The sequence below is a fragment of the Copidosoma floridanum genome, unplaced genomic scaffold (genome assembly GCF_036245765.1).
Source record: "Copidosoma floridanum isolate Cflo_tuat_1 unplaced genomic scaffold, Cflo_Japanese_pri ptg000006l, whole genome shotgun sequence".
NCBI classification, from domain to species: Eukaryota; Metazoa; Arthropoda; class Insecta; order Hymenoptera; family Encyrtidae; genus Copidosoma; species Copidosoma floridanum.
The window spans coordinates 16,575,940-16,602,122 of NW_028321883.1; the positions used below are offsets into that span (position 1 = coordinate 16,575,940).

The 26,183-nt window shown below is 35.7% G+C and overlaps 2 protein-coding genes across 3 annotated transcripts in view; one reads left to right on the forward strand and one right to left on the reverse strand.

The window, feature by feature from the left end:
- Positions 1-16,637, forward strand: part of Dbx (homeobox protein Dbx) — a 33,142-nt gene extending 16,505 nt beyond the window's left edge. Inside the window, exon 4 of the mRNA XM_014361540.2 lies at positions 16,395-16,637. Within this exon, the coding sequence (XP_014217026.2) occupies positions 16,395-16,637 (243 nt within the window). The remainder of the gene's footprint in view (positions 1-16,394) is intronic.
- On the reverse strand, positions 561-2,911 carry LOC149375557 (kelch-like protein 15). 2 transcript variants are annotated; one of them, XM_089598538.1, is made up of 4 exons: positions 2,678-2,911; positions 2,510-2,600; positions 2,272-2,446; positions 561-1,778 (listed from the first exon to the last, which is right to left on the reverse strand). In XM_089598538.1, exon 4 carries the CDS (start codon positions 1,770-1,772, stop codon positions 630-632), a length of 1,143 nt encoding a protein of 380 aa, XP_089454664.1. In that variant the 5' UTR covers positions 1,773-1,778; positions 2,272-2,446; positions 2,510-2,600; positions 2,678-2,911; the 3' UTR covers positions 561-629. The 2 variants fall into 2 exon arrangements, with proteins under 2 accessions (XP_089454664.1, XP_089454665.1); XM_089598539.1 differs by lacking the exon at positions 2,510-2,600 and having other exon boundaries at positions 2,272-2,509.
- Positions 16,638-26,183: the final 9,546 nt, after the last annotated feature.

The window sequence follows — 26,183 nt, forward strand, 5'->3', positions numbered from 1 at the left end:
CGAAGAAAAATGTGCAATAAGCTTGAATCGAAAGTCCCGTCCAATGCTGGATTTCTACAAAATCATAAAAAAAGATAGTAAGAGCGGATAACCCATCAAGTCAAATTTCCCGAGCAGCTTAAGCGCGGGATTAATTAAGTAAAAAAGCAACGAGAGCGAAAAAGGGCCTCGAGCCCGTCCCTGTCGTTTCCACTTGCGTTTTGTCGACGGGACGAAAAGCCAATCCACGCCGTCGGTTCCGGTCGTTTGACGGGAGCAGCCCCCTCTTGTCAGGATCACGCTCGCGCCTCTTAATTCGTAGGTATACACTCGATGAGGGAGAAAAGGAGGCCGAGAGAGTCCCCGGGCCATACTTTCGTCTTTTCGCCAGTTTCTTTTGTTTCCTCGTGCTGGTATTACATGATATGCTGGAGTAAGCTCCAAGGAGATAATGCACGTTGAATACATTTTTTTTTCAATGGATCATCGTGAAATGATTCGAGTTTTGCTCTATAAGGTTATGAAAGAATGAAATGACATTTTTTTTGTGAAAAAGTTTATTAGAAAATTATTGAATGGATTCCTTACATTTTTAATAATATGCGTATTAGTTATAGAAATGCTTTAAAAGGAGTTGATGCAAACTGATATTACTTTTTGTTAATCTTAACGCTATTTTCTACAGGTGCGCAAGTGGCATCCAATATAACTGTAACTATTTCAACGAATAAGTCTGAATTTTGTGAAAAAAATTCTTTGCACTTGGCATTTTGCAAGACATTTTTATGATTGTAGCGAATAAATTTGATTGCCTGTAATTTTACAGAGTTTAATTCGTACTTATCGGAAAATCCCAAAACATACGTTAGATTCTCTAAATTTATACTACTGCCCAAGTATTCAACATAATCTTGATTTTCAGACCAAACTGCTTCATTTGCATCAATAAAGGTCCTGGCTGCTTTTCTTAAATCATCCAAGTTATACTGGATTTTATCAGTTAATGCTAAAGTTGACACTAAATTATTTTCATTAATATTATACTCTAAGTACATCGCACACAAATGCTGTAATTCTGATAGTTGCAAATAATGAGCTAATCTAAATAGATTGTGCGGATCTTTTTCTACATTACAAGCGCCAGTATAGATGAATGATAATAACTCCTTTACAACAACAGAGTCCCAATTAACAAGTTTTATTTCATTAGTTTTCTTTTCGAGCATATCAGTATTGATCATTTTGTTGAATACAGTACTTCGAACCGAAAGAATACATTTGTGCACATCAAAAACATTGTCCTTGGCTACAAGCTTTAAATCATAATTTACTTGATTCATCAAATCCTTTAAATTCATAATTAATGTGCTTTCAGTGTTATATTTATAACAATACAATTGAATGTATACTTTTATAGAACTGTTAGATCCAAAACTAATAGAAGGAATTAGTAAACTTTTAGACTTGAATGTTTTGTTATTGCCTTTAGATCTATCAAGTTGAAACAAATAACCATTTCCTCTGGTTTCCTCGTAAAACAGTGTCAGCTCAATCCTTGTGGTATTGAAATTTGAAAAAGATTCAGCAAATTTGATTTCAAAGGATGAATTACTCACGTAATTAGAATGTGGAGAATTTGTACAGCTGATTCCTAAAGTGCACTGAGTTTTTAGGGAATCAACTGAAAACATTTCTGAAATTTGACTCCATGTGTTGCTACTATTTTTGGTCAATTCCCAGCAAAACTCTACATACGATTCACCATTGTAGTCTAGTTCAGTTATAGCACTCATGGTGTTCTGTAGCAATAAAACAAAAATAACAATTTTCATTAGCGAATATATCAGTTTTGGCATCATCATAACAATCTTTTAAAGATGGCAAGTTACAAATTTTGTCATTAATTGTTAAATAAAATATTTCGTTTTAGTGTATTACATCATGGTAAAAGTAAACAGAAAAAATTGCGTTTCTCATATGGCTGTCATAACAGTTTGAAAAGGTTGGATTACTTTTCTTTGTTTTGACGTGAATAAGATTAAACGCACACTATAATCGATTTACGATTTTTTTTCAACTGGACCGTATATTATGTTATCCGATTATGACATTCATACATGATTAAGATAGTTGAAAAGTGATGGATTAGCAATACAAAAAAAATGAAACTCAAGCCAAACATAAATTTTTGTACGTTCACAATAGTTGCTTCAAGTGGATTTCTCTAACTATAGTCGTATATTTTGTGCTACTTAGAAAATCATATTTATATATAATTGCACGACGACTTACCAATGAATATCACAGGAGCTGTAATGAAAGGTTATGTATATTACTTCCTCAAAATAATATCTGAACTTTAGTAAAAAGTTTCTCGTGCTTTGCCGCTTCTTCGGATAAATACTTATGAACCGAAGAAAAGCGTTCCAAAAATGTTGAACACCAATACACCATAAAAATGTGAAATCTGCGGAAGCAAACTGTATCTCAGTCGACAGTTAATAAATAATAATGCAGTAATAGCTCTCACCTGTAGAAAAAGAACTCGTTACACAGATGTTGAGAAATCACTAAAACTTATTCATGACAATACTCATGATCTTATTTTGAAAGCTGAACAACTGTTTCAAAGGTTTTTTTTTAATTTTTCAACAATGCGAGAATAAACCTTTATTGAACGTATAGAATAACTACTTACTAATAAACAAGGTGCCACTGTTTATCAATTGTCTTTCATGCACGCAATCAGAGATGATCTCTGACGCAATGATATGAGGTTAAGGATAGTGTTGCTTGTACTGTGGAAATCAAAGCTGTACCGCATGTAGTTACGTCATCACTTTTGTCAGCGGTCATCATTCCATGTTCCATGTTCCAAATTCACAGGTCCGTCTTCAAGGTGAGTTTACAATGTTCAGGATACTAGATTGATTCTGACAGTTCTGACACGTGTCGCGTGAAATACTTAAATACCGATCCCGTGTCTTTTTTACCCATCCCAGGGGCCGTACCATATAACTTTTTTTTGCTTCACAGGCCTATGTTATAACATAGGCCGATGTACAGAAAAACAGTTACATGGTATAGACCCTGCTTATCATGGCTGTTGGAGCGGCTCGAATGTGATTCGACCCGAAAATGTGTTCACTGAGAGACTACATAGGCAACAAAGCCTATCCTATGGTCGCAACTATGTTGACTGACAGAGAACACAGTATAGGTCTGTTCAGTCTGTTTACTTAATTTGAGTTTAGCGGAACGGTGGAACCCCCTTTTCAATATGAACGTTCACAATGAAATAAGCAAAAAATGTCTATGTGAATAGCTCCAGTGTATGAGGCTCTTTTACAGTCAAGCTTGAATCAGATGGCGCCAGGGCACGTCGCGGCTGTCATGGCCGTCGCACTTACACACCGTCAAATTTACAGTTGTGTATTGTGTCCGTGAGCGTATCTGTGTGATGAGCAAAGCAGAAGACATAACCTTTGTAAATGATTGCTGTTGTTTGCAGACAATTTTTGTTTGCATTTACGTTTAAAGATAGTAGGAAAAATGAAGTGCAGTGTAATATCCTGCGATAAGAAAGTGAAATTTAAATTTCCTTCTGATAGTGTGATAAAAAAAAGTGGCTCGAAGCAATTGGGAGACCAATCATTAGTAAACAAATACATAAATAGCCTTGTAAATATAACCTAAAATGTACACTTACCTGTCCACGAGTTCTGCTTTTCTTCCACTGACTCTTGCTCCTTTCCCTTTTAAAAGCTTTTTCAATTCTGAAACTTTTAAGCTCCCATAATATTCTTTCTTGTCTTCCTTATTCATTTCAAAATTTCAAATATTGCGCTTTACCACTACACTTTAATTTCCTGTATACATACAACACTGAAAAGTAATGTTGTGTGAGTGAGACGGCCATGACAGCCGCGACGTACCCTGGCGCCATCTGATTCAAGCTTGACTGTAAAAGAGCCTCATAGCCGCGCTCGATCGTTTCCGATCGCGTTAACGTTCGTCTTGAGATCTGTGACGTTTTTTTGCGATCGATCGTTTGAATTCCTCAAGTAAGTATATTTGTATGTACCTCAAATGCTCCCGCTATAAAGACCTGTTTACGTAAGGAATTGGACTGACCGATTTGGCCCGCCCGACCAAAAAACGTACCCAAAGTCTCAGGAGGTTTACCCCGATCTACTCTTCTCCAACTGGCCTCCATTCGATCGTGAACCTCTTCCCACCCGTACCCATTTAACCCCTGGCCATCACCTTCCTAAATGGCCCCGTCCCACCCAAAGCGCCTACAAATAGCCTATACCTCTGGGCCACCTTGTGATGCAGAACCAGCCTTGAGAGACTCGACAACAAATTCCAGCCAGATTTTTCTTTTCATTTGAAAAAGTTGACTTGGCCGGGAATCAAACCCGAGCCTCACTATACCACCACTACCTAAGATCAGTTCCTAACCAACTGACCTACAAAAATTATATCGAACACTAGAAAACAAACCAACGATCACCCGACTACTTTTCGTTTCTTTAAGAAAAAAAATCGACCCTCTTCTAACCAAACGAAATGATCGAACCTCGTCTCCTCTTTTCGGCCTCCTTTTTTCCCTTATCGAGGGTATAACCTACGAATTAAGAGGCGCGAGCGTGATCCTGACAAGAGGGGGCTGCTCCCGTCAAACGACCGGAACCAACGGCGTGGATTGGCTTTTCGTCCCGTCGACAAAACGCAAGTGGAAACGACAGGGACGGGCTCGAGGCCATTTTTCGCTCTCGTTGCTTTTTTACTTGATTAATCCCGCGCCTCGTGCTTACGCTGCTCTGGAAAACCGTACCGACAGTCTATTTGCCAAGTCAAAATGTATACATGCAAGTCTGAAGGTATATGCATCGTTACAATCACCGAAAGTCGAGAACGACGGTAGAGCCACAATGGGTATCGAAATCGAGGAAAACATAAACTGGCCCACTCGTGAAGGACATATTTATATACCTATAGGGCCAAAAAGTGTAGCGTGTGCTTGCACAATATATACATTTGCCGAGGGAGGGCTAATGGCTACAAATTGATACGACTCCGGGAAAATCTGTAGCGTAACTCTATACGTCTCGTCGAAACACAAGCCCTAATGGCCGATCTGTCTACCGTGTCAGAGCCAGTGTTTTCGAGAAGAGCCGTGGCAAGGATATACAAGTTAGACGAATATACGGAGATGAAAGTACACGTACAGGGGATGATTTCATCGGTAGGTCCAACTGACTGAGTAGGAAAATCGCTCGATTGATGTACACATTCCAACTGCGTTGGTACTTTATGTGCATGTATATACACACGTGTACACATATAGGGGTATTTTGGAAATTCGGAAGGAAATATTGTAGCGCGCTGTGGCGCATTTAAGTTCGTTTGTATCCAGTTACGCGTGTAGGCAGGAGGGGCTGGGGTGTACAAGATATTTGCGGCGGTACAGCCGTTTCGCTGACTTGTTTGCTCGACGAAACTGATATCCGATTAAACTTTCGAGTATCAGTTTCCGTGTCACTTGTAGGTTTCACTGCTATGTAGGTGCGCGTACTTTCATACTTTTAAAATACCTTGTTTTTGACGGTATTTAGGTTTGCACTGCATTAAATAACCAATCGTATTTTCATCTTTTGGGCATAAAGGATCGCATTTTTGAAAGACTACTCGTTGACATTTTCATTTCACCCGTTACTTTCTTTTTTACAAGTCTCCGTGAAGTTGAGCAGTTTTGTGATCATACCGAGTGCTGTTAATAAGTGCTTTTTTAGCTGTTTGTAGCTAGCTGTGCGCGGAGATGCTGTGTAAAATCTTACAGAACTCCAAAGAACCACCTCGGCGTACCGCACAAATCGCATTCGAAACCTCCCGAAGGAAAAAATGGAGAGAAAATACTGTGTACAGCAAAAGAAATCGGAAAAGAAATTGGCTCTCCTGGCAAGCCCCGAAAATTAACATATTTTTTACCCCCTGCAGCCACACGCTCCGCCGCAGCAAACCGCGCTTGATTTATAAAAAATAGAGATTGGCGGGGAAGAAGAAGCAGCAGCAGCCGGCATAATCTCTCGCCCTCGGTTATATTAAAAACAAAGGCCCGGCCTCTACTCAGCGCGTCAGCATGAATACAGCGGCCCGGCAAATATCTACTTGCGAAACTGGCTGCTGCTGCTGCTGCTGCTGAAGACGACGACCTTGCGCGGAAGCTTCATGCATTATGGATTCATGCAGCTGCGGCTTGCCCGACGGGTAAGACGGGCCGGGGAGTGGATGCGGAGCTAAGAAACCATGAATATACAATACCTCGGTGTCGAGCTGAGGGGGCGACCGAGTGTGCGTGTGGACTCCTTATTCGCGGGATTGGCTTTAATCATCGAGCACAAGTATCATGGAGGATTATGTATGTATATTGAAAGGGGGTGAATTTGAAGGTCTGCCTGGGTAGTGGTATAAATATCGGTGTCTTGATGCTAAGAAAAAGATTTTTTTTTTTAGAAATATTAATATCACTCAGGCTATAAGCTGTTCTGTCTTTAAGCTCACGTACTTCTTTTTTCTATAGTTTCTTTCTTTCTTTTTCTTTTTTTTTTTTCTAAGAGATTCTGAGTTCCATGGATCATTTTAAAAGCTTTGAGTTTTTGCATCTTGATTTTTTGATGTTCAAGCTAGCGAAACATGTTGAAAATTAGTTTATGATATTGGGTTGTTTTTTTACATAAACAATGAAAAGGAAACTTTTAATTTTGGAAGATTTATTCTATAGACGATTTCATAATCGAAAATTTGTCTGACGAGTTATCACCATCAAGTACGAAGCTAAATAAAAAATCACCCTCCTACATTTCTTTCTCAAGCCTCTTCGCTTATCAACGCGTGAACCAACTCGACCTCCACCCATTGGCACATTATCGGGTGAGAGTCCGAAAACTCCCTTCGACGCCATGCATTCGGTGCCACGACGATCGCTGTCCTTTTTCGACCATGCCCCTCCCTTATTTCCTTGCTTATTTCCCCTTCTTCCTCAAATGTATACCCTTCCAACAGCCGATTTGCTTCTGCGCATGTCAGCCTTTAATTCGCAGATCAAGTCGTCTCCATCTTTTGCTCACTTTGGAAAAGTTATTACCTACCGTGAGCACCCTTCTTAAAAAAATTTAGTTTTTACCAAAATTATTTATCACTGGAAATGGTTTCGTATGATTTTTTAAATAGTTTTTTAGCTATGCGATTTTTTTACCTAATACTTTTGTTTTCCATGTACAATTGCATAATTCAGTAGTAAAACACAGTATTAAGTCAGACGCATTGTATCTATGACTGTTAACTTCTGAAGATAGTTTCATGTAACTTTACAAGGATTTTGTTAGTTTTTAAGTCATTTTACTTGATTATTAAACATTTTTCTTGTACAATTGTATAATTCAGTAGTAAAACACAGTATTAAGTCAGACGCATTGTATCTATGACTGTTAACTTCTGAAGATAGTTTCATGTAACTTTACAAGGATTTTGTTAGTTTTTAAGTCATTTTACTTGATTACTAAACATTTTTCTCGTACAATTGTATAATTCAGTAGTAAAACACAGTATTAAGTCAGACGTATGTATTTGGGATTATTACCTTCTGACGGAAATAGTTTTATGTATTTTTTTTAAAGATCTTTTAGTAGTGAGATTATTAACGTTATTGTTTCATATTTCCTAGTATGATTGCAAAATGCAGTAGTGCAACTCAATGTTATGTCAGGCGTATTTTATTCGTGACTATTACTTTTGATGGTAGTTTCATGTAACTTTTCAAAGATTTTGTTAGTTATAAAGTATTTTTACCTGACTGATAGACATTTTTCTTGTACAATTATATGATTCAGTAGTAAAACACAGTATTAAGTCAGACGAGTTTCATTTCCGATTAGCTTCTGTAGATAGTTTTGTGCAATGTTACGTGGGTTTCTCGGTAAAATAGTTTTCCAAGTAATTTATAATCTTGGAATTATTTTAACTGATTGCTAGATATTTTTCTTTTACAATTGTATGGCCCAGTAGTACAAAACAGTATGTAGTCAGACTCATTTTATGTGTGATTATTGACTTCTGAAGATAGTTTTATTGGATTTTTCAAAGATTTTGTTGATTATAAATCATTTTACCTGATATTAGACATTTTCCTATTACGATTGCACAGATCAGTGGTAAAACACAGTAATAAACATAACGTATTTTGTTGCCGATTATATAAGCTTTTGGAAACAGTTTTATGTGTTTTTTTTAATTATTTTCTTAGGTGTGAAATTATTTTACCTGATTATTGAATATTTTCCTTTTACAATTGCATAGTTCAGTAGTAAAACACAGTATTAAGTCAGACACATTTTATTTTTCATTAATAATTTAGAAATAGTTTTTTTGTATTTTATTTAAGATCTTTAAAGTAGTAAAATTTGAATTGTTAGATGTTTTCCTTGCAAAATTACAGAATTCAATAGTAAAATACAGCGTTAAGTCAGACACATTTTATTTTGCATTAATAACTTTTGGAAATAGTTTTTTGTGTTTTTTTAACGATATTCATAGTTAGAAAGTTTTACTACCCAATTGTTATATATTTTCCTTATAAAACTGCATAATTCAGTAGTAAAACACAGTATTAAGTCAGACGCCCGTCAATGTCATTTAATGTTATTTGTGTATTTTATTAGAGGAACAATAATTGCATAAACCTGGTTTACCTGTTGTCTAGCACACCTAGAACAATAAATATCCCAAAAAGTACTTTATTTCTCTGTCCAAGTAATGAAGTTATTAGTGCCGAAGCAGATTCTGATATGCAACACTTTTTTTACGTTAAATTAAAAATTGTGCTTTCTTTTATATGAACCGTCGTGCCACATACGATCGGAAAAAGGAGTAAAAGAAATAGGTTTTATTTAAAAACTAACCAAATAAAGAAACTATATCAATTTGTTGAACTCAATAACCTGTTAGCACAATGTTTTTAAACGCATAACAAGAAAAAGTCTTATGTACGCCAAGTCCAGTTGAGCAAGTTTATTAATCGTAATTAGCAATGCCCTCAGAAAGTTACTACATGAGTGTTTGTGACAGCTCAATTGCACCATACGTCCCTGACCATTTGTTGACCACAAAACTATCAAAATCCAATGAGCTATATCTTACAAACATGTATGTACCCACACATCTGCAAAGCTAAACTCCTTTTCTTTGTTGTACGTACACGTTCGTGTTGTTCTGTAACCAAAACAAAATATTTAAATCATTAAATAATCGTTTATTTATTATAAAAAAAATATCTATCTTCTAGTCTCATCTCCTTTCGCGATGTGACGCTAATTCACAAGTTTATAGACTAGGTCCTTTGAGTATTTTTAGATCATCTAAATGAGAAAAAAAAATTTTTTACACTCAATGATATATGCTTTCAACGAGATGATACATCCCTAAAGCAATATAAAAAATGATTTAAAACATGTATTCCTGACACTTTCGCACCATCGTTGCGTCGATCGGTATGATTATTCGGTCCATCATGCATTTATGGTGACTGACTTACCAAGTGAAATAATATATACATGTGCGCCACCCATTATACCCTGAATCCTAAAAAATCCTCGGTTCAAGCTTAATTCGCCTGTTGTCATCGTACCAATAAATTCCGCTTAAAATATCTCAGATTAAAATCAACCGTGGTCGGAGACACCAAACACTACCAGTTGCAATTCGTGTATCCCGTCGCGGGGAGAGCTCCTCCTCACATAAATCACCAGCACAGCGTAAACGTTGCAGCTCCTTCGATCCCGCAGTAGTACCCGCTCTATCATTCCCGTTTTCGCCGACTCGCCCATATGTCCTCCTCCTCCCTCGCGGGGGGAGAGCCAGTCATAGGGTGGAGGGAAAGACAGAGGGTTCCCGAGGGTCGACGTCATAATCGATCGTCTTTTATTAAAGCGCGCCAGATGGCGCACGCCCCTGGATCGCTGCTGCTGCGACGCTACACTCAGCTGGAGAGAGGGTTCGAGGAGCTGCTGATGCGGTGCGCACGGGGTGGATCTCCCACATTTCCGAGACACTTGCGTCGCTTTTTGGGTTATTGGGAGCTTTGGACGGCTTTTTCTCCACTTTTTCCCTTGAAAATCCAGCCTTTGATCACACAAGTACATTACTAGCATGCGCTTTACTGTGTTTTATCGACAGTAACACGAATGTAAGGAGTAATTGTTTTAAGATACGCGTACAGTTTAGAGAAATCAGATTTTTTTCAAGATTAAGAAGAACATCACAATAGTACCTACCATTATTTGTCTATGCTGATGGTTTTCCAGCTGAGACCTCAAGATCATTAAGAAATAATTTCTTGCCTGTAAGTCATTGTTTCATGCGGATCAAATCTCGATCACCCCGACAAAGTAAGGCACAACAGATAACATTAAAAAACATCACGTGCGGTATATCCGCACTCAATGGAGCGAGCTTTTCTCAATTTTTCCCCCTTCCACGGGACAATCCGCCTCTCGAATCACTCTTTAACGATGCCTCCTCTCTTCCTCTCCCCCTCCCCCCCGGGAAAATTCCACTTTTACGACTCTCAAGTCGACGCTATACAAGCCAATCGCTTACCGATTACCCGGCTCCATAAACCGAGCCTTACCCACCTGATCGTTATTATTCCCTCCTCAATAAGGACCGCGCGCCCCGTCTCTGCACGAAAACAATAAAAGAGGAAAGCGATTAGGCTCCCCTGACGCGTTGGGCAAACTTTGCTTATGAATTATCGGCAACGATGAAACTGAGCGAGGAATATCCTGTGAGGGGCCGAGCTCGATTCCTTTCCCACTTTAATTATAAGCGGTAGCGTTGGAGGCCACTCGGAGGCTAGAGCTCGGTTTTTTTTTCTTTAAGCATTTTTCCTTTCAAAATCAGGAAGTGGTTTACTGTGTTACATTTCAGACATCCACATTGTAGAAGCTTTTGTAAGAATACAGCTCGAGATTTGAAATTGCACGGGTAAAATATGTCGGAAGGTCCGTGCACTTTCCAGTCTTGATAAACATTTCTATTCAAGATTTCACATGACTTTCTAATACTTTATGAATTTAAAGTCATTGAATGATTTTATGTGACGTTTGTTGACCCTGAATGACTTTTAGAACCTGAAAATATTTTTCGAAGACTTTACATTTTTTTCAAATGTTTTTATGATTATTAGACAGCTTGAAGTAACTTTAAAATTATTAGATGACTTTAAACGATTTCAATCAAGTACGAATCAAGAAAAAAAAACATCTACGTTTAAGATGCGTGTGCAATTTCTTCAATATGTTGCACTTATCACAAACAAAAAATTATCTCAACACCTGCGAAAAAAAAAAAAAAAAACAAAAAAAAAAACACTACCGTTGCAACGTTTAGGTAATACACTGGCACGAAAAATCTCCCGCGCGCCATTTCACTGCCAAGATCCAACCCTCATCCACTTTACCAATAGGCCCCACACAGGCCGAGCCCTCGAAATCGGATGAGCTCGTATTATCGCGCTGATGAATCGCTTCACGGTATTACGCGAGCATAAGCACTCCTTGGCACGTATACGCGCGATGGCGCGGCTCGAAGAGCAACCACCCCCTCGCACTTTGAAGAAGAGCGAGGTATAGGGCAAAGGAAGGTGCCGGCTGAGTACATGCCACCCGCGAGTAGATGACGTCTCGGTCGAAATTCAATTTTCGGGGCGATGCTCGCTTCCCCGGTGGATCCTCGCCGAGTGTATTTGAAGGGGAACGGGGTGTGTATGCTCGCGCGCAGCTCATTTCCGTATACACTGGCACGGATAATGCGCGTGTGCGAGCGTCAAAGTCGATGGGCTGGCATGGGGTGCTCGATCAAAGGCCTTTGGCTGCTTATTCAAGTGATTTGTGGGTACAACGAGCAAACATATTGCTGGGGGCGGGAATTTTGGCGATTTTTAAATTAATTTCATTACATTTTTTTATTTTTTTTATTTTCACGCTCGCTCTTGCTTCGTACAGATGAAGAGCTGCGCTCCGGTCATTAAATCTTCCCGTCATACTTTATCCAGGGTTCTGACTGTCAGTACAACCATTATTTCAAGTACTTGATACTCCCGGATACCGCAAACTTTTTAGAAACAAAAAGGAGTCGGTCAATGTTTTTTAAGACATAATTTTTGTTATGAAATCGTTGAAGTACACAATAATACGGACACTCGTGTGAATAGAAAAGTATCAAGTAACATAATTGAATTACTGCCGATACAGATTTTAATATTATTCAATGCAATGACAATAGAAACTGTTAGGATTCATTAGCTGACGTGATGCTATTAGACCCCAGTCAACCACGTGAGAAAATAATACATTGTCCTGTGTTATTTTTTCACATAGTCCTACCTGTAAATATCCATCCATTGTTCTCCTACACTAGTTTTCCTATACCTCGTCTCATCCATCATTATTTCGCAAATCTGCGTATAGGCCGATCACCCATTGAATCCTCATTGAATAAACTCCAAGAAAAGTATGTCTCTGTGATGAGTTTGTTGTGCACTCGGTCAGCACCACTTTTGCTTCAAGCTCTATTAGATGTGATGACCCGCATGATATAAAGTATACGACCGAAACAATCTCGTGGTGGATAAAACTTTATAAAATGTACCTACTCCATGCCCGTTGAAAAAAAAAGTGAGCTCTCTTAAAGGAGGAGCAAACCATTATTCCAACTGGAGGGATGAAAACTTTTACAAATGCGAAGGATCTGTGAAGAAATTTCCTCGGCGGCAATTCAACTTGCCGGGACGGACGAGTAGAGCCGACCTACAGGAGCGTGGATCGCTTTGTTACTTTTGTACGAGACTCGGCGGCAGATTTCCTCTTTCTCTCACTTTTGGCCTGCCTTTGACAGTACAATCAATCAACGTCCAGCACCAGATTACACTCGATTTACTCTTGTACCCATAGGTATACGTATACGTACTTACACGATGATGATACGGAACACTTAAACTTTTCACGTTCAATATATTTATTATTACAATGTTTGTCTTGACTTTTTTTTTCAGTTTACACTAAGTTACATTTTCATACAACGTAATACTAAGTAATGAGAATCTTCATCTTTCACAACCACTTGATGGATTAACACTACTGTGGCAGTACAAGTATATATATATATACATATAATTTCAATTAGTAAAGTCTACATATGCATAAGAATATGTACTGAATGTAATGTAGCTACAGTCATCCATTTATAAAATTTCTCTTTGGTGATTTAAACCGTTAGAAGACAGAAAACTACGGAAGCTAACGAAATAAAAATTTAGAGGAACAATAGAAAAAAAACTGTTAAGGGTGCTTGTAAAAAAAAAAAAAAATAATAAAAAAACAACCAAGAATTAAGTAGGAGCTGGAGGATAGGAGTTAATTCCAACTGTCACCTAAAGAAAACAAAAAGCTTCATTCTTAATTTTTTGATAACAATGTGGCAGTAGCAAACACGATAGTGAAACAAGAAATGATACAATACTTCCAGTTATGGCAAAAAAAAAAAAAAAAAAAAAAAAAAAAAAAAAAAAAAAAAAAAAAAAAAAAAAAAAAAAAAACGATTTCCGAATACAAGAAAACGAACTAATTACATTAAAGAACGTAACGGTAATCTACAAACATTTTGAAGTTGAATTTGTAAAAAAAACTGTACTCTATGCATTAAAAGAAAAAATAAAAAAAAAAAAAAAAAAAAAATGAAGAAACAAACAAGTAAAACGCTTGAAGTGTGACAATCTAAAATTCTAATCCCATGTACAATACAACAGCGTGCACATCTCGAGGGCAAAATGGCATAATTCGCGAGTAAGGCGCGAGAAATCCTGAATATATATATACATATATATATGCGAGACAAGTCGCACACCCGACAACAACCCTCGCATATTATATACATTCATGCATTTACGCGCACACATGTATAGCTCGCGGCTCTTTCTCTCACGCCCAGGGTGTCGCGCTCCCCGTCCCGCTCCATCGCGACCAAGTTCCCGGAACTTTGTCTCCCGTTCCCTCCCGTCCCATCCTTTCTCTCGGCGATATACACGCGCACACACCCCATGGCGAAGCTGTGCGTCGCCTCGCGCGCCGAGTGTCAACTGCACACGCGGGAGCAAGAGAAAGCCGGGCGGGAATGAAAATTCGAAAAGCAGTTTAGGTAAATCAATTTTCTCGCCCACCGCTTTTGCCGTAAATTCCCCCCTCCCTCCCATCGCCACCACTGCGGAGCTTGACGCTTTTGTCTATGCCGTTTATACGTGCGTGTAGATATATACATATGCACGTGCGCGCGTACAAACGATCTTCTTGTCGTTTACTTGCCACTGCTGCTGATGGTTTTTCTTTATTATTTTCCGATCGGCTCTTGCGCTTTTGTGCGCGTCAAGGGCGCGAATTAATTAGGAAGCTTTTGTAAAGCTCGACAACAAGGCAGGGGAGGCTCAATCGCTTTTGTGTCCTGCTATACCACTCGTTATTTCGGACGACTGCGCTTAATCGAAATTCGTCGCTTGCAAAGTATGGTGTAATTAATGATTATATCGCGTCGTCTCGACATCGCGTTTCATATATAGTATTAATACTGATTACCGAGTGGCCTGCAGAGTGACGTTTCGCTCCTTCACGTTGATAAAACTCGTGAGAAAGAACCACGTGTTTTTTGGTTTATCAAGCTCGAGAGACCCTTCAACTTCGACTTGTTTCAGACTTGAGGGGTTTTATTCATTGGATTCGTCCAAAAGTTACTTTCATTTATTTTTCCACGAGCTCTAAAACCAGGGCTTTGTTGTAAGCATTTTTTAAAACTGTCAGTAAGGTACAACTACCACTTATATCATTACATTACACGCGTATGAACACCACAAGCAATCCGAGATGTACATTCCCCCCCAAACGAATCCTCGTTCTTTGATAATATTTACGCTGAGCCTCCCTGTACGTCGAGCCATGTCCGATTGTTTGTTCGTGATTTCAGTTTAATGTAAGCCGAGCGCGCAGAGTCAGTGATTTCGTACGTGAAAATATCAGTGGCCCGCAGTACACGGTTCGAAGGATAGAGGGTGGGGGGTGTAAATGTACGCCTACGCGTGTGCGATTGACGTCGAGCCGTTAAACGAGAGACGGGCAGAAGGTGATGCTCGGGGAGGGGAAGGTCAGTTTTGGAGGGGTAGCCCGTGTGTGGATAGAGCTGAAGACGAGACTCTGTGGAAGTTTAGGGAAGAGGGGGGCTCTGACGAGGGTATACACAAGTGGCCGAGGGCGAGGGTTGAAGTGCAAGTTTTCAATTACGAGGGCTTTGATTGTTGCGGTTTGTCGGGACGTTATCGCTCTCCTTTTTGGCTCGTTGAACGATGTACCGTTCGACAGGATAAATGTTTGGCGCACGCGCCCATGGGTTATTGAATTGTCCACCTATTGTAAGGTCAACAATGGAACCAAGTACATTGTAATCCGCGTGTTTCTTCTCGATGGCCATGGAGCCACTGATGCAACTGTTTCGGTAAAATTGTCGCGAATCAACACAATCAAAGTTTGAAAACAAAAAAGATATCTACATTTCGATGAGTCGATGAAAATTGTACAGTTACGGGGGCGCATATGGACGCGATCAAGTGCATGGTTTCAACAAGGCACACGCGAGCAAATTCATTCAGCCAACTTTGGTAAGCCCCGACGGGCTCGTGTGGGTACGCGATAATATTCCCCCATTAGGTCGTCATGTAGCCGTATCCTTTGCGGAATCTCAATTCAGGGTGAAGATGTGCAAATTCACGAGAGCATATGTTAGCAAGCAATTTGAATTCCCTCGATTCTCTTTCTCCCGCTCCGTCTGCGGGTCGTTTAGGAAAACGGAGTCAGAATAGGGTGGAGGGGCCGAGCTCCGCACAGTGGATTTCGATCATCGTAATTTCGCATCACGCTCGTCGCCACATGCAGTCGTGGGTGAGAATAGGGAGCTCTCGAGAGCCAATAAAGGGGATGAGAGAGAGGGGGGGGGGTGCGCGAGTGTTTTGGATTATACGCCCGGGGATTGGGTGCACCAACTCTTATTGGTTTCCGATGTGAATTGCTTTTTTTTTTTTTTTCTTTTTTTTTTTTTAGCACCAGACACGTGCGTGTAATGTTCCAAAAATGAATAGAGATCCAACCGTGGTATTTTGAACGATATGATTTTAAATCGATTTTGATTAGCATCTTTTTGCTAGATTACAGATCTAGTAGAACAAATTTATGAATATTATTATTTTATGCATAATTTTTATAGACACTATTTTGAGGACGTGGTCCACTAATGTATCTTGATGTTTGTGATTGCAGGTGAAAATTTGGTTCCAAAATAGACGGATGAAGTGGCGCAACAGCAAGGAGCGCGAGCTGTTGGCGACGGGGGGCTCACGCGAACAAACGTTGCCGAACAAGAACAATCCGAATCCAGACCTGAGCGACGCGGACGGTGATAGGCAGCGAATGGACCTGAGCGACGCAAGTCCGTTGACGAGTCCACTGAGGCCGGACGAGCACAGCGACAACGACGACGACGAGGAGATCAATGTCACGTGATGAAATTGTTGATAAACGACTGCGAGGATTTTTATTTTTTAACTAACGGGTCTTCATTTTTGTTAGCGGGGTTGTTTAGGTGGTTGTACGGTCGAACGGATATACGACCGGGGGTGGTTCCCTCGATAAAATGAGTATACACAACAATCACGGGAAATTCGGACAGTACTTGAGTCTATTCCACGAATATTCTAGTTTCTCGTAAACTTCGTTCAAAGATGGAAATTTTTTTAACTTTCGAAATGTCCTTACCTGAATGTAAAAAGTTCCAACGTCTTTAACGAGTAAAAGACTGTCAGGAGTTTTAGGAAAGACAACATTTTTTGTGGATTTATGACGTTATTTCTGTTAATTACAAGTATTCATATGCAAAAGAAAAAACGTTTGATAACTCATTCGATTTAAAGGATGTCTTACCGCTTACAGATTGGCAAAATATATTTACAAGAATCAGCATGAAGTGAGGATCGCTTGTTTGCATTTCTATTGATACATTTATTCATAAATCTATGATTTTTTTATCAAGTTTTTGAAAAACCTTTGTCATTTAATCCTTCACATGTGATTAAACGGTGAAGCCCATTTTGTAGATATTGTATAAAATTCGATTGTATATTCGATTTTATTTTTATTGTACGTAAAATTTCTAAATTAAGTGGTGAGTTGAGGGAGCCACCATATTCATTTGACCACGCGATGATGTAAAAATTGTGGTTATTGCAAAAACGGCGTAGAATCGATTGTTGCTTAAGATTTTGGAAAATTCGTATGCGTAGTTAAATAATTATTGACAAAGAATTGCCAACGATGCGTTCTAGTCTCGTATTTTTAATAAGGTGATTTATAATGTAAAAAAGTTGTATTTAGGATGAATGAGTCGTTTGTGAGGAACAGTGTTTTCCTTAAATTATTTGTTTGTTTGTTAAACAACGGAACGTATGGAGAAGGTTTTTTTTCAAAGTTCTTAAATCAAAGCTTTGTTTTGGGACGCGTCGATTAGGTATTTTTTAATATTTAAACTAATAAAATAAAATCGTCGTTCCCTCTAAAACGTTACGAAATATTTAAAAATATTATGTTTTCAGTAATTCACTTAACGCATCTTCTTTTGTATATAACGAGTCGAAAAATACGATGACAACGAATTGAAAAATGCTCATTCAAAACATACAATTAATAATACTGATTCTGTCAATCAGTTTAGACTAAAAGTAATAATAGAAGTTTGTGTCTCATCAATTCCTAATGTCAAGATTTTTCTAAAAATTGGAGTTGGGGTGAAAATGTTACAAAAGGTACTGAATTTATTTTAAAATAGAAATCCAGTGCGTGCTCAAAATAACGATTGTTGATGAGTTATTGAAAATTTTGTATTATACTGTCACAAAATGTTTGCATACTACTCAAGAAAAAAACTTGTACAATTATCTGTTCTTAAGCAGGTTCTTTGTTCGTATGAAAATTACTGTGATAAGTATACGGTAAGTGAATGCACCATAATATTAATTTAAATACTTAAACGTAGTGAGAATGTTATACTAATATAAACGATGCATTACAATCGATTCCATACGTCAGGAATTTATAAAAGAAATAAATAATTAAAGGAGAAAAAATCCTCCAAAAATTACGGAATTGTTCATGTATAGTACCCACAGCTTCAGTTAACATAATTTTATGCGACTTGAAGTACCAGGCACTACACCATGTAGAACATCCAAAGAATGAAAATACGTGTTAACAATCGACTGATTGGACAAAATCTTCAAAGTTTTAAAGAGGTTTATAAGAAAATTTTTTAAAGTTGAAACCAAAGTATTGTATGGATAAAATTAATAAGTTGTATAATATTGTAATTAGAAAATTGATGTACGCTCGAAAATCTAAAATTTCAATCGAATTTTTTGTGAATTACTAAATTAAATGTTAAGTATAAAATGGTCAAAATTACAAATAAGAGTAATAATACTACGAGTGAGGGTGGAACTAAAACATGTAATTAAACCAATACGTTTCAGCGTGATATTATGGAAAAGTACATGTAATATATTATAATAAAATTATTCAGAAAGAAAAAAATTATTCTCATAAGTATTAAAACCTATGGTAAAATCCTGCAGGGTGTGTTAGCCAGCTGTTTTATAAACAAATAATTCTAATTTACTTTAGAAAAATAAATGTAATACTTTGATCTATAATGGTAAAGCCAATTAGAGGTACATGAGCGATCTGTGTTATCAACGAATAATATTGACTGAGTTAAAAAAAAGTTGTCACAAATTTTTTTAAATATTTTGATTAGAAATGCATTTAATGATATTTATAGTCAGTATTTTGTTGTTGAATACCTACCACTATTTCGGTTTTGGACCATCGGCTTTATTGTTTTAGGATACTTTATGTTAGGAACTCTCAGAGATAATAAAATTTCTAACGCAAAAGTATACTTATACAGATATGAAGAACCAATAAATTAGTAGCTGTTTTTAAAAAATTTATAGAGTAACCACCTCTTTAAAAACAAATTTTTATTTCGAACTTTTTTTTTAAATTTGATCGATTGTAAAGAAATAATTTTTTTCGAAAATACTGACACCAAAAATATATTATATAAAACCGAAATAAAAAAAAATGTATATAAGATTATGCGGGTCTATAGATTCAATTGTAGATGAAAAAGTTACAGAATAATTGTCTTGACGAATTTTGGTGAAACTTGATTTATCATTTTTGTATTAGAATACCTATTACTTGTGTATATATTATATTTTAATAATTTGTTTAAAAAAAAAAAATTGGTACCAGAAAAATGCATCAGTTTCTCTTTTTTGTTAAAAAGTTCAAAATTTTCAGTTATAAATATTTTATTTAATTATATGAGCAAATTTTTATGTTTTCTCCGTTTTTTTTCAATAAAAACCAAAAAAATAGTCTACACAAATATAGCTTACCTGTCGTGACATCTAATTAAAGTAATAATTCTGTAAACCGTAAAAAAAATCATGTTAATTTTATAGTTAAATTACTAAAGTCTTATAGAATAACGATAGAGCTATGACTTTACGTAATAACAAAAAAAGTGACTGCCTCAAAAGTACTTACCAATCTACAAGTTACAGGTAATTCTTCCACTTACTAAATTTTCTTTTAAAATAAAATATGTATATGTTTTGTTATGGAAACGATCAGATATTTCTGATAATAATTTTTTGTGACAATAATACCCTGATTCGGTATAGTCATCGTTTTTTAACCTTCAAAAATAGCATCTTCATGTTATATTGTTGGTAATCGTGTCAGGACAAGGTAATACAACAAAAAACTACTTTTTTTCTAAGACGTTTTGTCAGTCATTTACTGTACTTGCCAGGCCATTATTATCGTAAAGAAACAACACTACCGATGTCTACGGAATCGAAACAATAAATGCCACTCAATACTCACTTTCTCCTTCGTAAGTCTCAATAATTAATGACCCAACCTGTTCAGCATTCCAAAACGAAAATCGACCGATATGAATAAAAAAAAAGTGACTCATGCTTTCCGTTAAAGAAAATGTTGTGTTTTTTTATTTCGATTTTTCTTGTGCTTCTTCAGTTTCAGAACGTGCAAGAAAACAGTACCATTGTGTTCTCATTCCTACTATATTTAAATTCAATTGCCTGGATTTCAGATTCAGTACATTTTTTGAAGCTCATTGTTTTTAAAGACCTTCCTTACACATTTTTTTCAACTACGGAAACAAACCCAAATATTATTTCATTCCATCTGCAGGAAACAATAATGAAATCAGCCTATCTGGTTGTCTACTGTTTTGTCGTGCCATTTGTTTTGAGTTTTTATGCAACAAACAGTAGAGAAAATTATCATCTTTTGATAGCTGATTTACTCAAGTTTTACAAGATAACCAGTGCTGTGACTGTATACAACGACGATGAAAGTTAGTAACTTAAAAGTTTTATTGTAAAAATAATTATAGTTTAATTTAATAGTTTTTCTTCTTTAATCACAGATGTACACTGTGTAATCAAAATGTTAAAAGATCTTTCCCGTGTGCAACACTACTCCATTGTCTTTAAAGGAAAAGATTTTTCGGAAAAATTTTCTCGGATAAGAAACCATTCAAAAACACTTTTTGTCATACTTTTGAGTTCTGATAGCGATTTAGACAAGTTTATCTCCTTTGCAAAAGAAAACAACTTGTCTTTTCACGTGTGGCTTCTGCTCTTTCAGTCAGAAGGTACCCAACACATGTACGATTTTTGCCAAAATCCAAAAGAAAACTACCTCGAGTTAAACATCGCAAGTGAAGTGCTGGTAAAATGTGGGGATGACCCAATTATAAAGGAGTGGTACGCTATAGAATCGACAAATGTGTTGCACATACAGGAATTTCTTGAATGGAGGAAAGGGACTTCGTTGATTGTTAAGAAAAATCCAATATTGTTTGAAAGACGAAGAAACCTTACTGGGATCAAAATTAGAATTAATTACAAGGTGATGAACGTATACTATGAATAATTTACTTATTAACAGTAGAAAATTTTATTATTATTTTTTCGTAATGTTTTACCGTTTTTAGCTTGAAAGAAAAAGTTCTATACACTTTAATATCATCAAAGAGTTTGCATTAGTAAACAAAATAGTTCTGATATATCAAAACGAAACCAGTTTTTGGCGTTACTGGAATAATGGTCTGAATAAAAAGTTGACAAATATCTCAGAATTTGTTTCAGAACTAATTATAACCAATCCTAGACGTAATGTATTTGACTTTACCATCGAAATTAACGAGTTGCAAGACACATTATTTTATAAACTGCCTGGTACTATGGATGTTCCTTGGAAGGCATATTTTCAGGTAAAAAATCTAAATCCCTAATTTATTCGTTCGTGATATAATATATTTTTTTTTTTTTTCATGTACAGGTTTTCAATAAATACATTTGGTTTTTCCTAACTGGAGTGGCTATTTTTGCCCCAATTTTATTGTTTCTTTTTTCAATTGTGCAAAATGGCCCATGTGACCTGAGGTGCAAATTATTAGACAGTTACCTGCATGTGTGGAGAATCCTATGCCATCAGAAGTTTTTAGGTGAAGTCTAAAAGAAAATCTCGAGAAATGAAAGGGAAAGGATTTAAATGAAATTTAATTGATCAATTACTTACGATGGCTTATCATCATCCTTTTAGCTTTAAAATTATTGGAAAGCTTTTCTCGCTGATTGTAGAGCGTATTTTTTGCAACTTACTATACTTGTCCTTTAGTTTTACATGTTTGATAAAAAACAACAGTTTGCGTTTGAAAAAATTGCTTTAGTGCGCGATTAAAAAATGTATAGTAAAGATTGAGTGACAAAGGACGGAAATTTATAATTCAGGGACTGGTAAAAGCTTAAAAATATTTTCCGTTGATATCTTGAGAATTAGTTTGATTGTTCGTGACGAGTCATATCGAACGTCAAATTTCCATTTTTTTTAGACAAAACTAGAAATGTTACGAAATGGTTTTTTTTATCGATAGTAAAAAAATACAGATAAATTTGTATCAATCTTGATTTCTTTTCATAAAGTACTTAAGCGATATTGTAAATATGTTTTTTTGCGTGCCTCCACTAGAAGTTTGAGTTCTCTATGCTGTTGCTATGCATAAGCGTGTACATGTGTATCAGTTATTATTGTGAAGGGATTAAATATAAAATTCTATTCGACTTGTGCATCACTCAAAAGTTACCAAATAGTACTCATGTCAGGACTTTGAAAATTGAAACAAAGGATAAATGAAGCGCGTTTTTTTTATGCTATGAATACTTGCGCTTATTAATTTCTACAATGTATGTTATTTTACGATACGTATTTTTAAGCAGGAATCTTCATTATTGAATTTAAATCCATGAACTAATATGTTCGATTATGATATGTTCAATTTTGCACTTTGAAAAAATTTACAGATTTACGTTTGAATTCTGTATCATTCCAATTGGCACAGCTGTCACTGTACCTCACTGGCTACATAATTGTCTCGGTATATTCGGGATGTTTTGCCAGTTTTGCGACAGTTTCCCTGCCAAGTGTACCGTTTCAAGATGTGCCGGGATTTGTCGAGGATGGCACCTACAAATTAATTGTTTTAAAGAACTCTGTCAGTTTTGAGATGTTCATGGTGATTTTAAACACTCCTAACTTAGTACACAACTTGGTATACATAAACTACAAAATGCGGAAAAAAATAACTTTATGATGTCTTTTTAGAATCCGAACAACGAAGTCAATTACAAGATGGGTCTACAGCTGAAAAACAGGGACGATTTACCAACGTCCTTAGACCAAGCTTTTAATCAGGTAATTATTTATTTATTAATTTAAGATAATCATTGAAGGTGTTTAATACTTTAGTTACAAGTAAGTTAGACCGAAAAGGATATTATGACGTTTCTACACTCAATTATTTTACATGTACCCCATATTGCAAAAAAAAAAAAAACATTTAAAAAAACAAAAAAAAAGTGGTTGTTGGCCTTTTTTTACTCATTTTTTAATGGTAGCGAATAGTTACGTACTAAACTATGTTTATTCATGATTTTTCCACAATAAAAAAAATGTTTTTCAACAAAAACGTATTTATTATGTAACAGGGCCATCATAAAGTATAACATTTTTTAATACGTTACATGTATTCTATACATATGTACGTATATTATGTACACCGTATGTAAATTGCAGTAAAAAAGGAAATCCCACAGAAATAGGGAAAAGTCTGCAGAATTACATGGCATAGACTTTCTATTAAAACAAATAATACATTGTAATGGATTTGAAAAAAATTCATAAAAAGTATTTGTTTCTATTCAAACGTGTTTTTAAACATCATAAATAACTTATGGTTTTCAACCACTAGTACTTGGTAACTTAAATTTTACATAAAGTATTTTATTTTTTAAGGTTTGCAATGAGAGAGTCGCTTTTTATTATTATAGTTCAAAACGGCATCCCTCAACTATGCTAAGATCTTGCAAAATAGCCGTTTTCCCGCTCGGGTATGAACGAAGAGCAGGTATTGGTTTGAGAAAAGGTGACCCACTTCGTCGATTTATAAATTATTAGTAAGTATATACACGTAAAAACAATTTTTCAGTAGTACATCAGCTTTGAGACATTTATCGAGTATGGATTACATGTCAGTCTTATTTAAGTGATACTATTAGGCTATAAGTTTAAAGTATAATTTTTCGTCTAGTAGAACATCTAGTGTATTTTTTATTTTATTATTTAAATTAGTTTTCAATTTATAAGCAGCTTTCAACTTAGTTCCTTTCTCTTCATTTTTTAGATCACATCTCTGTTTGTCATGTTCAAATTAAGTCTATATAAGGCTATTTTAAATAATGTATTCCTCACTTTTGTAACGCTTTTATTTTTGGAGGAATAGTGTGCAAAGACTCAAAATACTGTGAATTGCGCTTCTGTATTCCTAGTGGCACCTTAAGCGTTAGAATTAAATATTATTAATTTTATGAACGAATTAAATATGGTGTAAAAGAAAATAAGTACAGTATTCTCCGAAGCTTTTACCCTCTTAATGCTCGAGGAAGACACGTAATCCGCAATAAAAATTTTTATAATTATTTGTTTTTAGCATCCAAAAAAATAGGGAGAACGGAATGACATTTCGCATGAAAGAATCAATCAACAACAATGATATGAAACATAAAACTTCATTTGTACCGTTTGGTATAACACAGGTTGTTCCACTATTAGTACTTTTTATCAGTGGATGCCTAATCAGCTTCATCATATTTTTATTTGAGTTAAAAAATCAGTGGTTTCTGTTACTTTTATTTAAAAAATCGAGTAAACCTTTAAAGAATAACGGACTAAAAATTTCCCCTCTTTATGGTCATCTAAGGGAGCCACGGTCACCCCCTTTGTGGCCTTACATCCCTTAAGGCATATTTTTAAAGTCCATGACTGTCCCCCTCAACATAATCTTAATTAATGACACATTGCAAAAAAGTTGTCAAAAAATGTGTGCTGTTATTATGCTACGTTACAAGTATTCTCGCAATTGTTTTGCATGTAGTAGTTCGGATGAGGTGGTCACGAGCCACGAGTAATAAAAAATTTAATTTATTAATATTTTCTATGTTTTTATAATTGTGACTACAAAATAAACTTAATGAAAATAAAACAAGTTAATTTTATTGTGTTAAATATAAAATATGTACAAAAGTATTTGATTTGCCGAAAAATTTAAATACTTGTAGTGTTAGTTGTATCCTCTTGTATGTTCTAAAGTTATTATACCATAAAAGAAAAAAAATATTTGTGAGCTGATAAAATTACAGATTAAATTGTTGCTTTCACGATTACTGTAAATTTTTTAGTATTTCTTAAGTTATCGTTAAAGAAATTTTTTGTTTCTTTGTCTTATGCTTACCATTTACATACTTGTAAAAATCTGCACTTCTTGAAGGCTTTTTTGATGTTCTTAATCATACTATTTCTTGTGATAAACATTAAACTAGTTAATTCTGTATTATCATGAGAGAAATTGAAATAAAAAAGAATATGTATGAGTAGTACTTATAATGCAGAAAATCAAGAAAATAACAGAACATTTGAACAAGATAAAATTTCAGAAATTATTTTTTACTTTAACTTACACACTATTTATTCCATTCGCTTTTTTCTGGCAATGTTATTTGAGTATAATTACATATTTAAGCGTATCTTTAGTATTCTGACTAGTATCAATTTTAATGGATCAAATTTTTTATAAACCATCTGATTAATAATTTTAATATTTATCTTCTAACTGTACTGTAACGTACGATATGCAAGGCATATCACGCTTATAAATGGGTATTTCGAATCAAAGTGTTTAAGAAAATATATATACTGGTCATTCTCGCGACGCATCTCCTTACCAATATCTTTCCTACGTAACAATACGAAATAAATTATTGATTTTATTTGTGTGGAAATATTCGTGATAGTTTAGCAAGGATTTTTAAATCATTAAATAATTTTATTTACTTGCCTTTTTTATGAAAGGTTCTGTGGTAAATAAGATCTAAAATTTAAATGATTGATTATTGACATTTATAGGCATAAGCGTCGAGTTGTGAAGTTTAGGTTCTCGTTAATGTTGATGTTCATGAATTGAGAATTTTTATAAAATTTTTTTAAATTACTAGTATTGTTATCCTTTACACATCAATAAAATTTAACTCAAATGAAAAATTTCGTTTTCACTTCAAAAATCTTAAAAAATTAATGTGTATTCCTATGAGAACTAAAAGGATCAATAACGCGAATCGATGAAGTAAAATTGTGGTAAAATAGCAGTACCAGATGATTATAATCGTGATGATGATTATGATGATGATAGTAAAACGTAAAAAATTTTTTATCAGTCTTTGATACATGGTCAAATAAATTATTGTCAACTGATAAACACAAGCAGGACATTTCTACAAAAGTGAGTGTTAATCATGTAGTACACTACTTTATCATCTTAGGTGTGGTAAGGGGGGAGCAAACATA

Bases quoted from the DNA above. Each gene is read 5' to 3' on its own strand.
- LOC149375557 (XM_089598539.1), bottom strand. From the start codon at position 1,772: ATGAGTGCTATAACTGAACTAGACTACAATGGTGAATCGTATGTAGAG.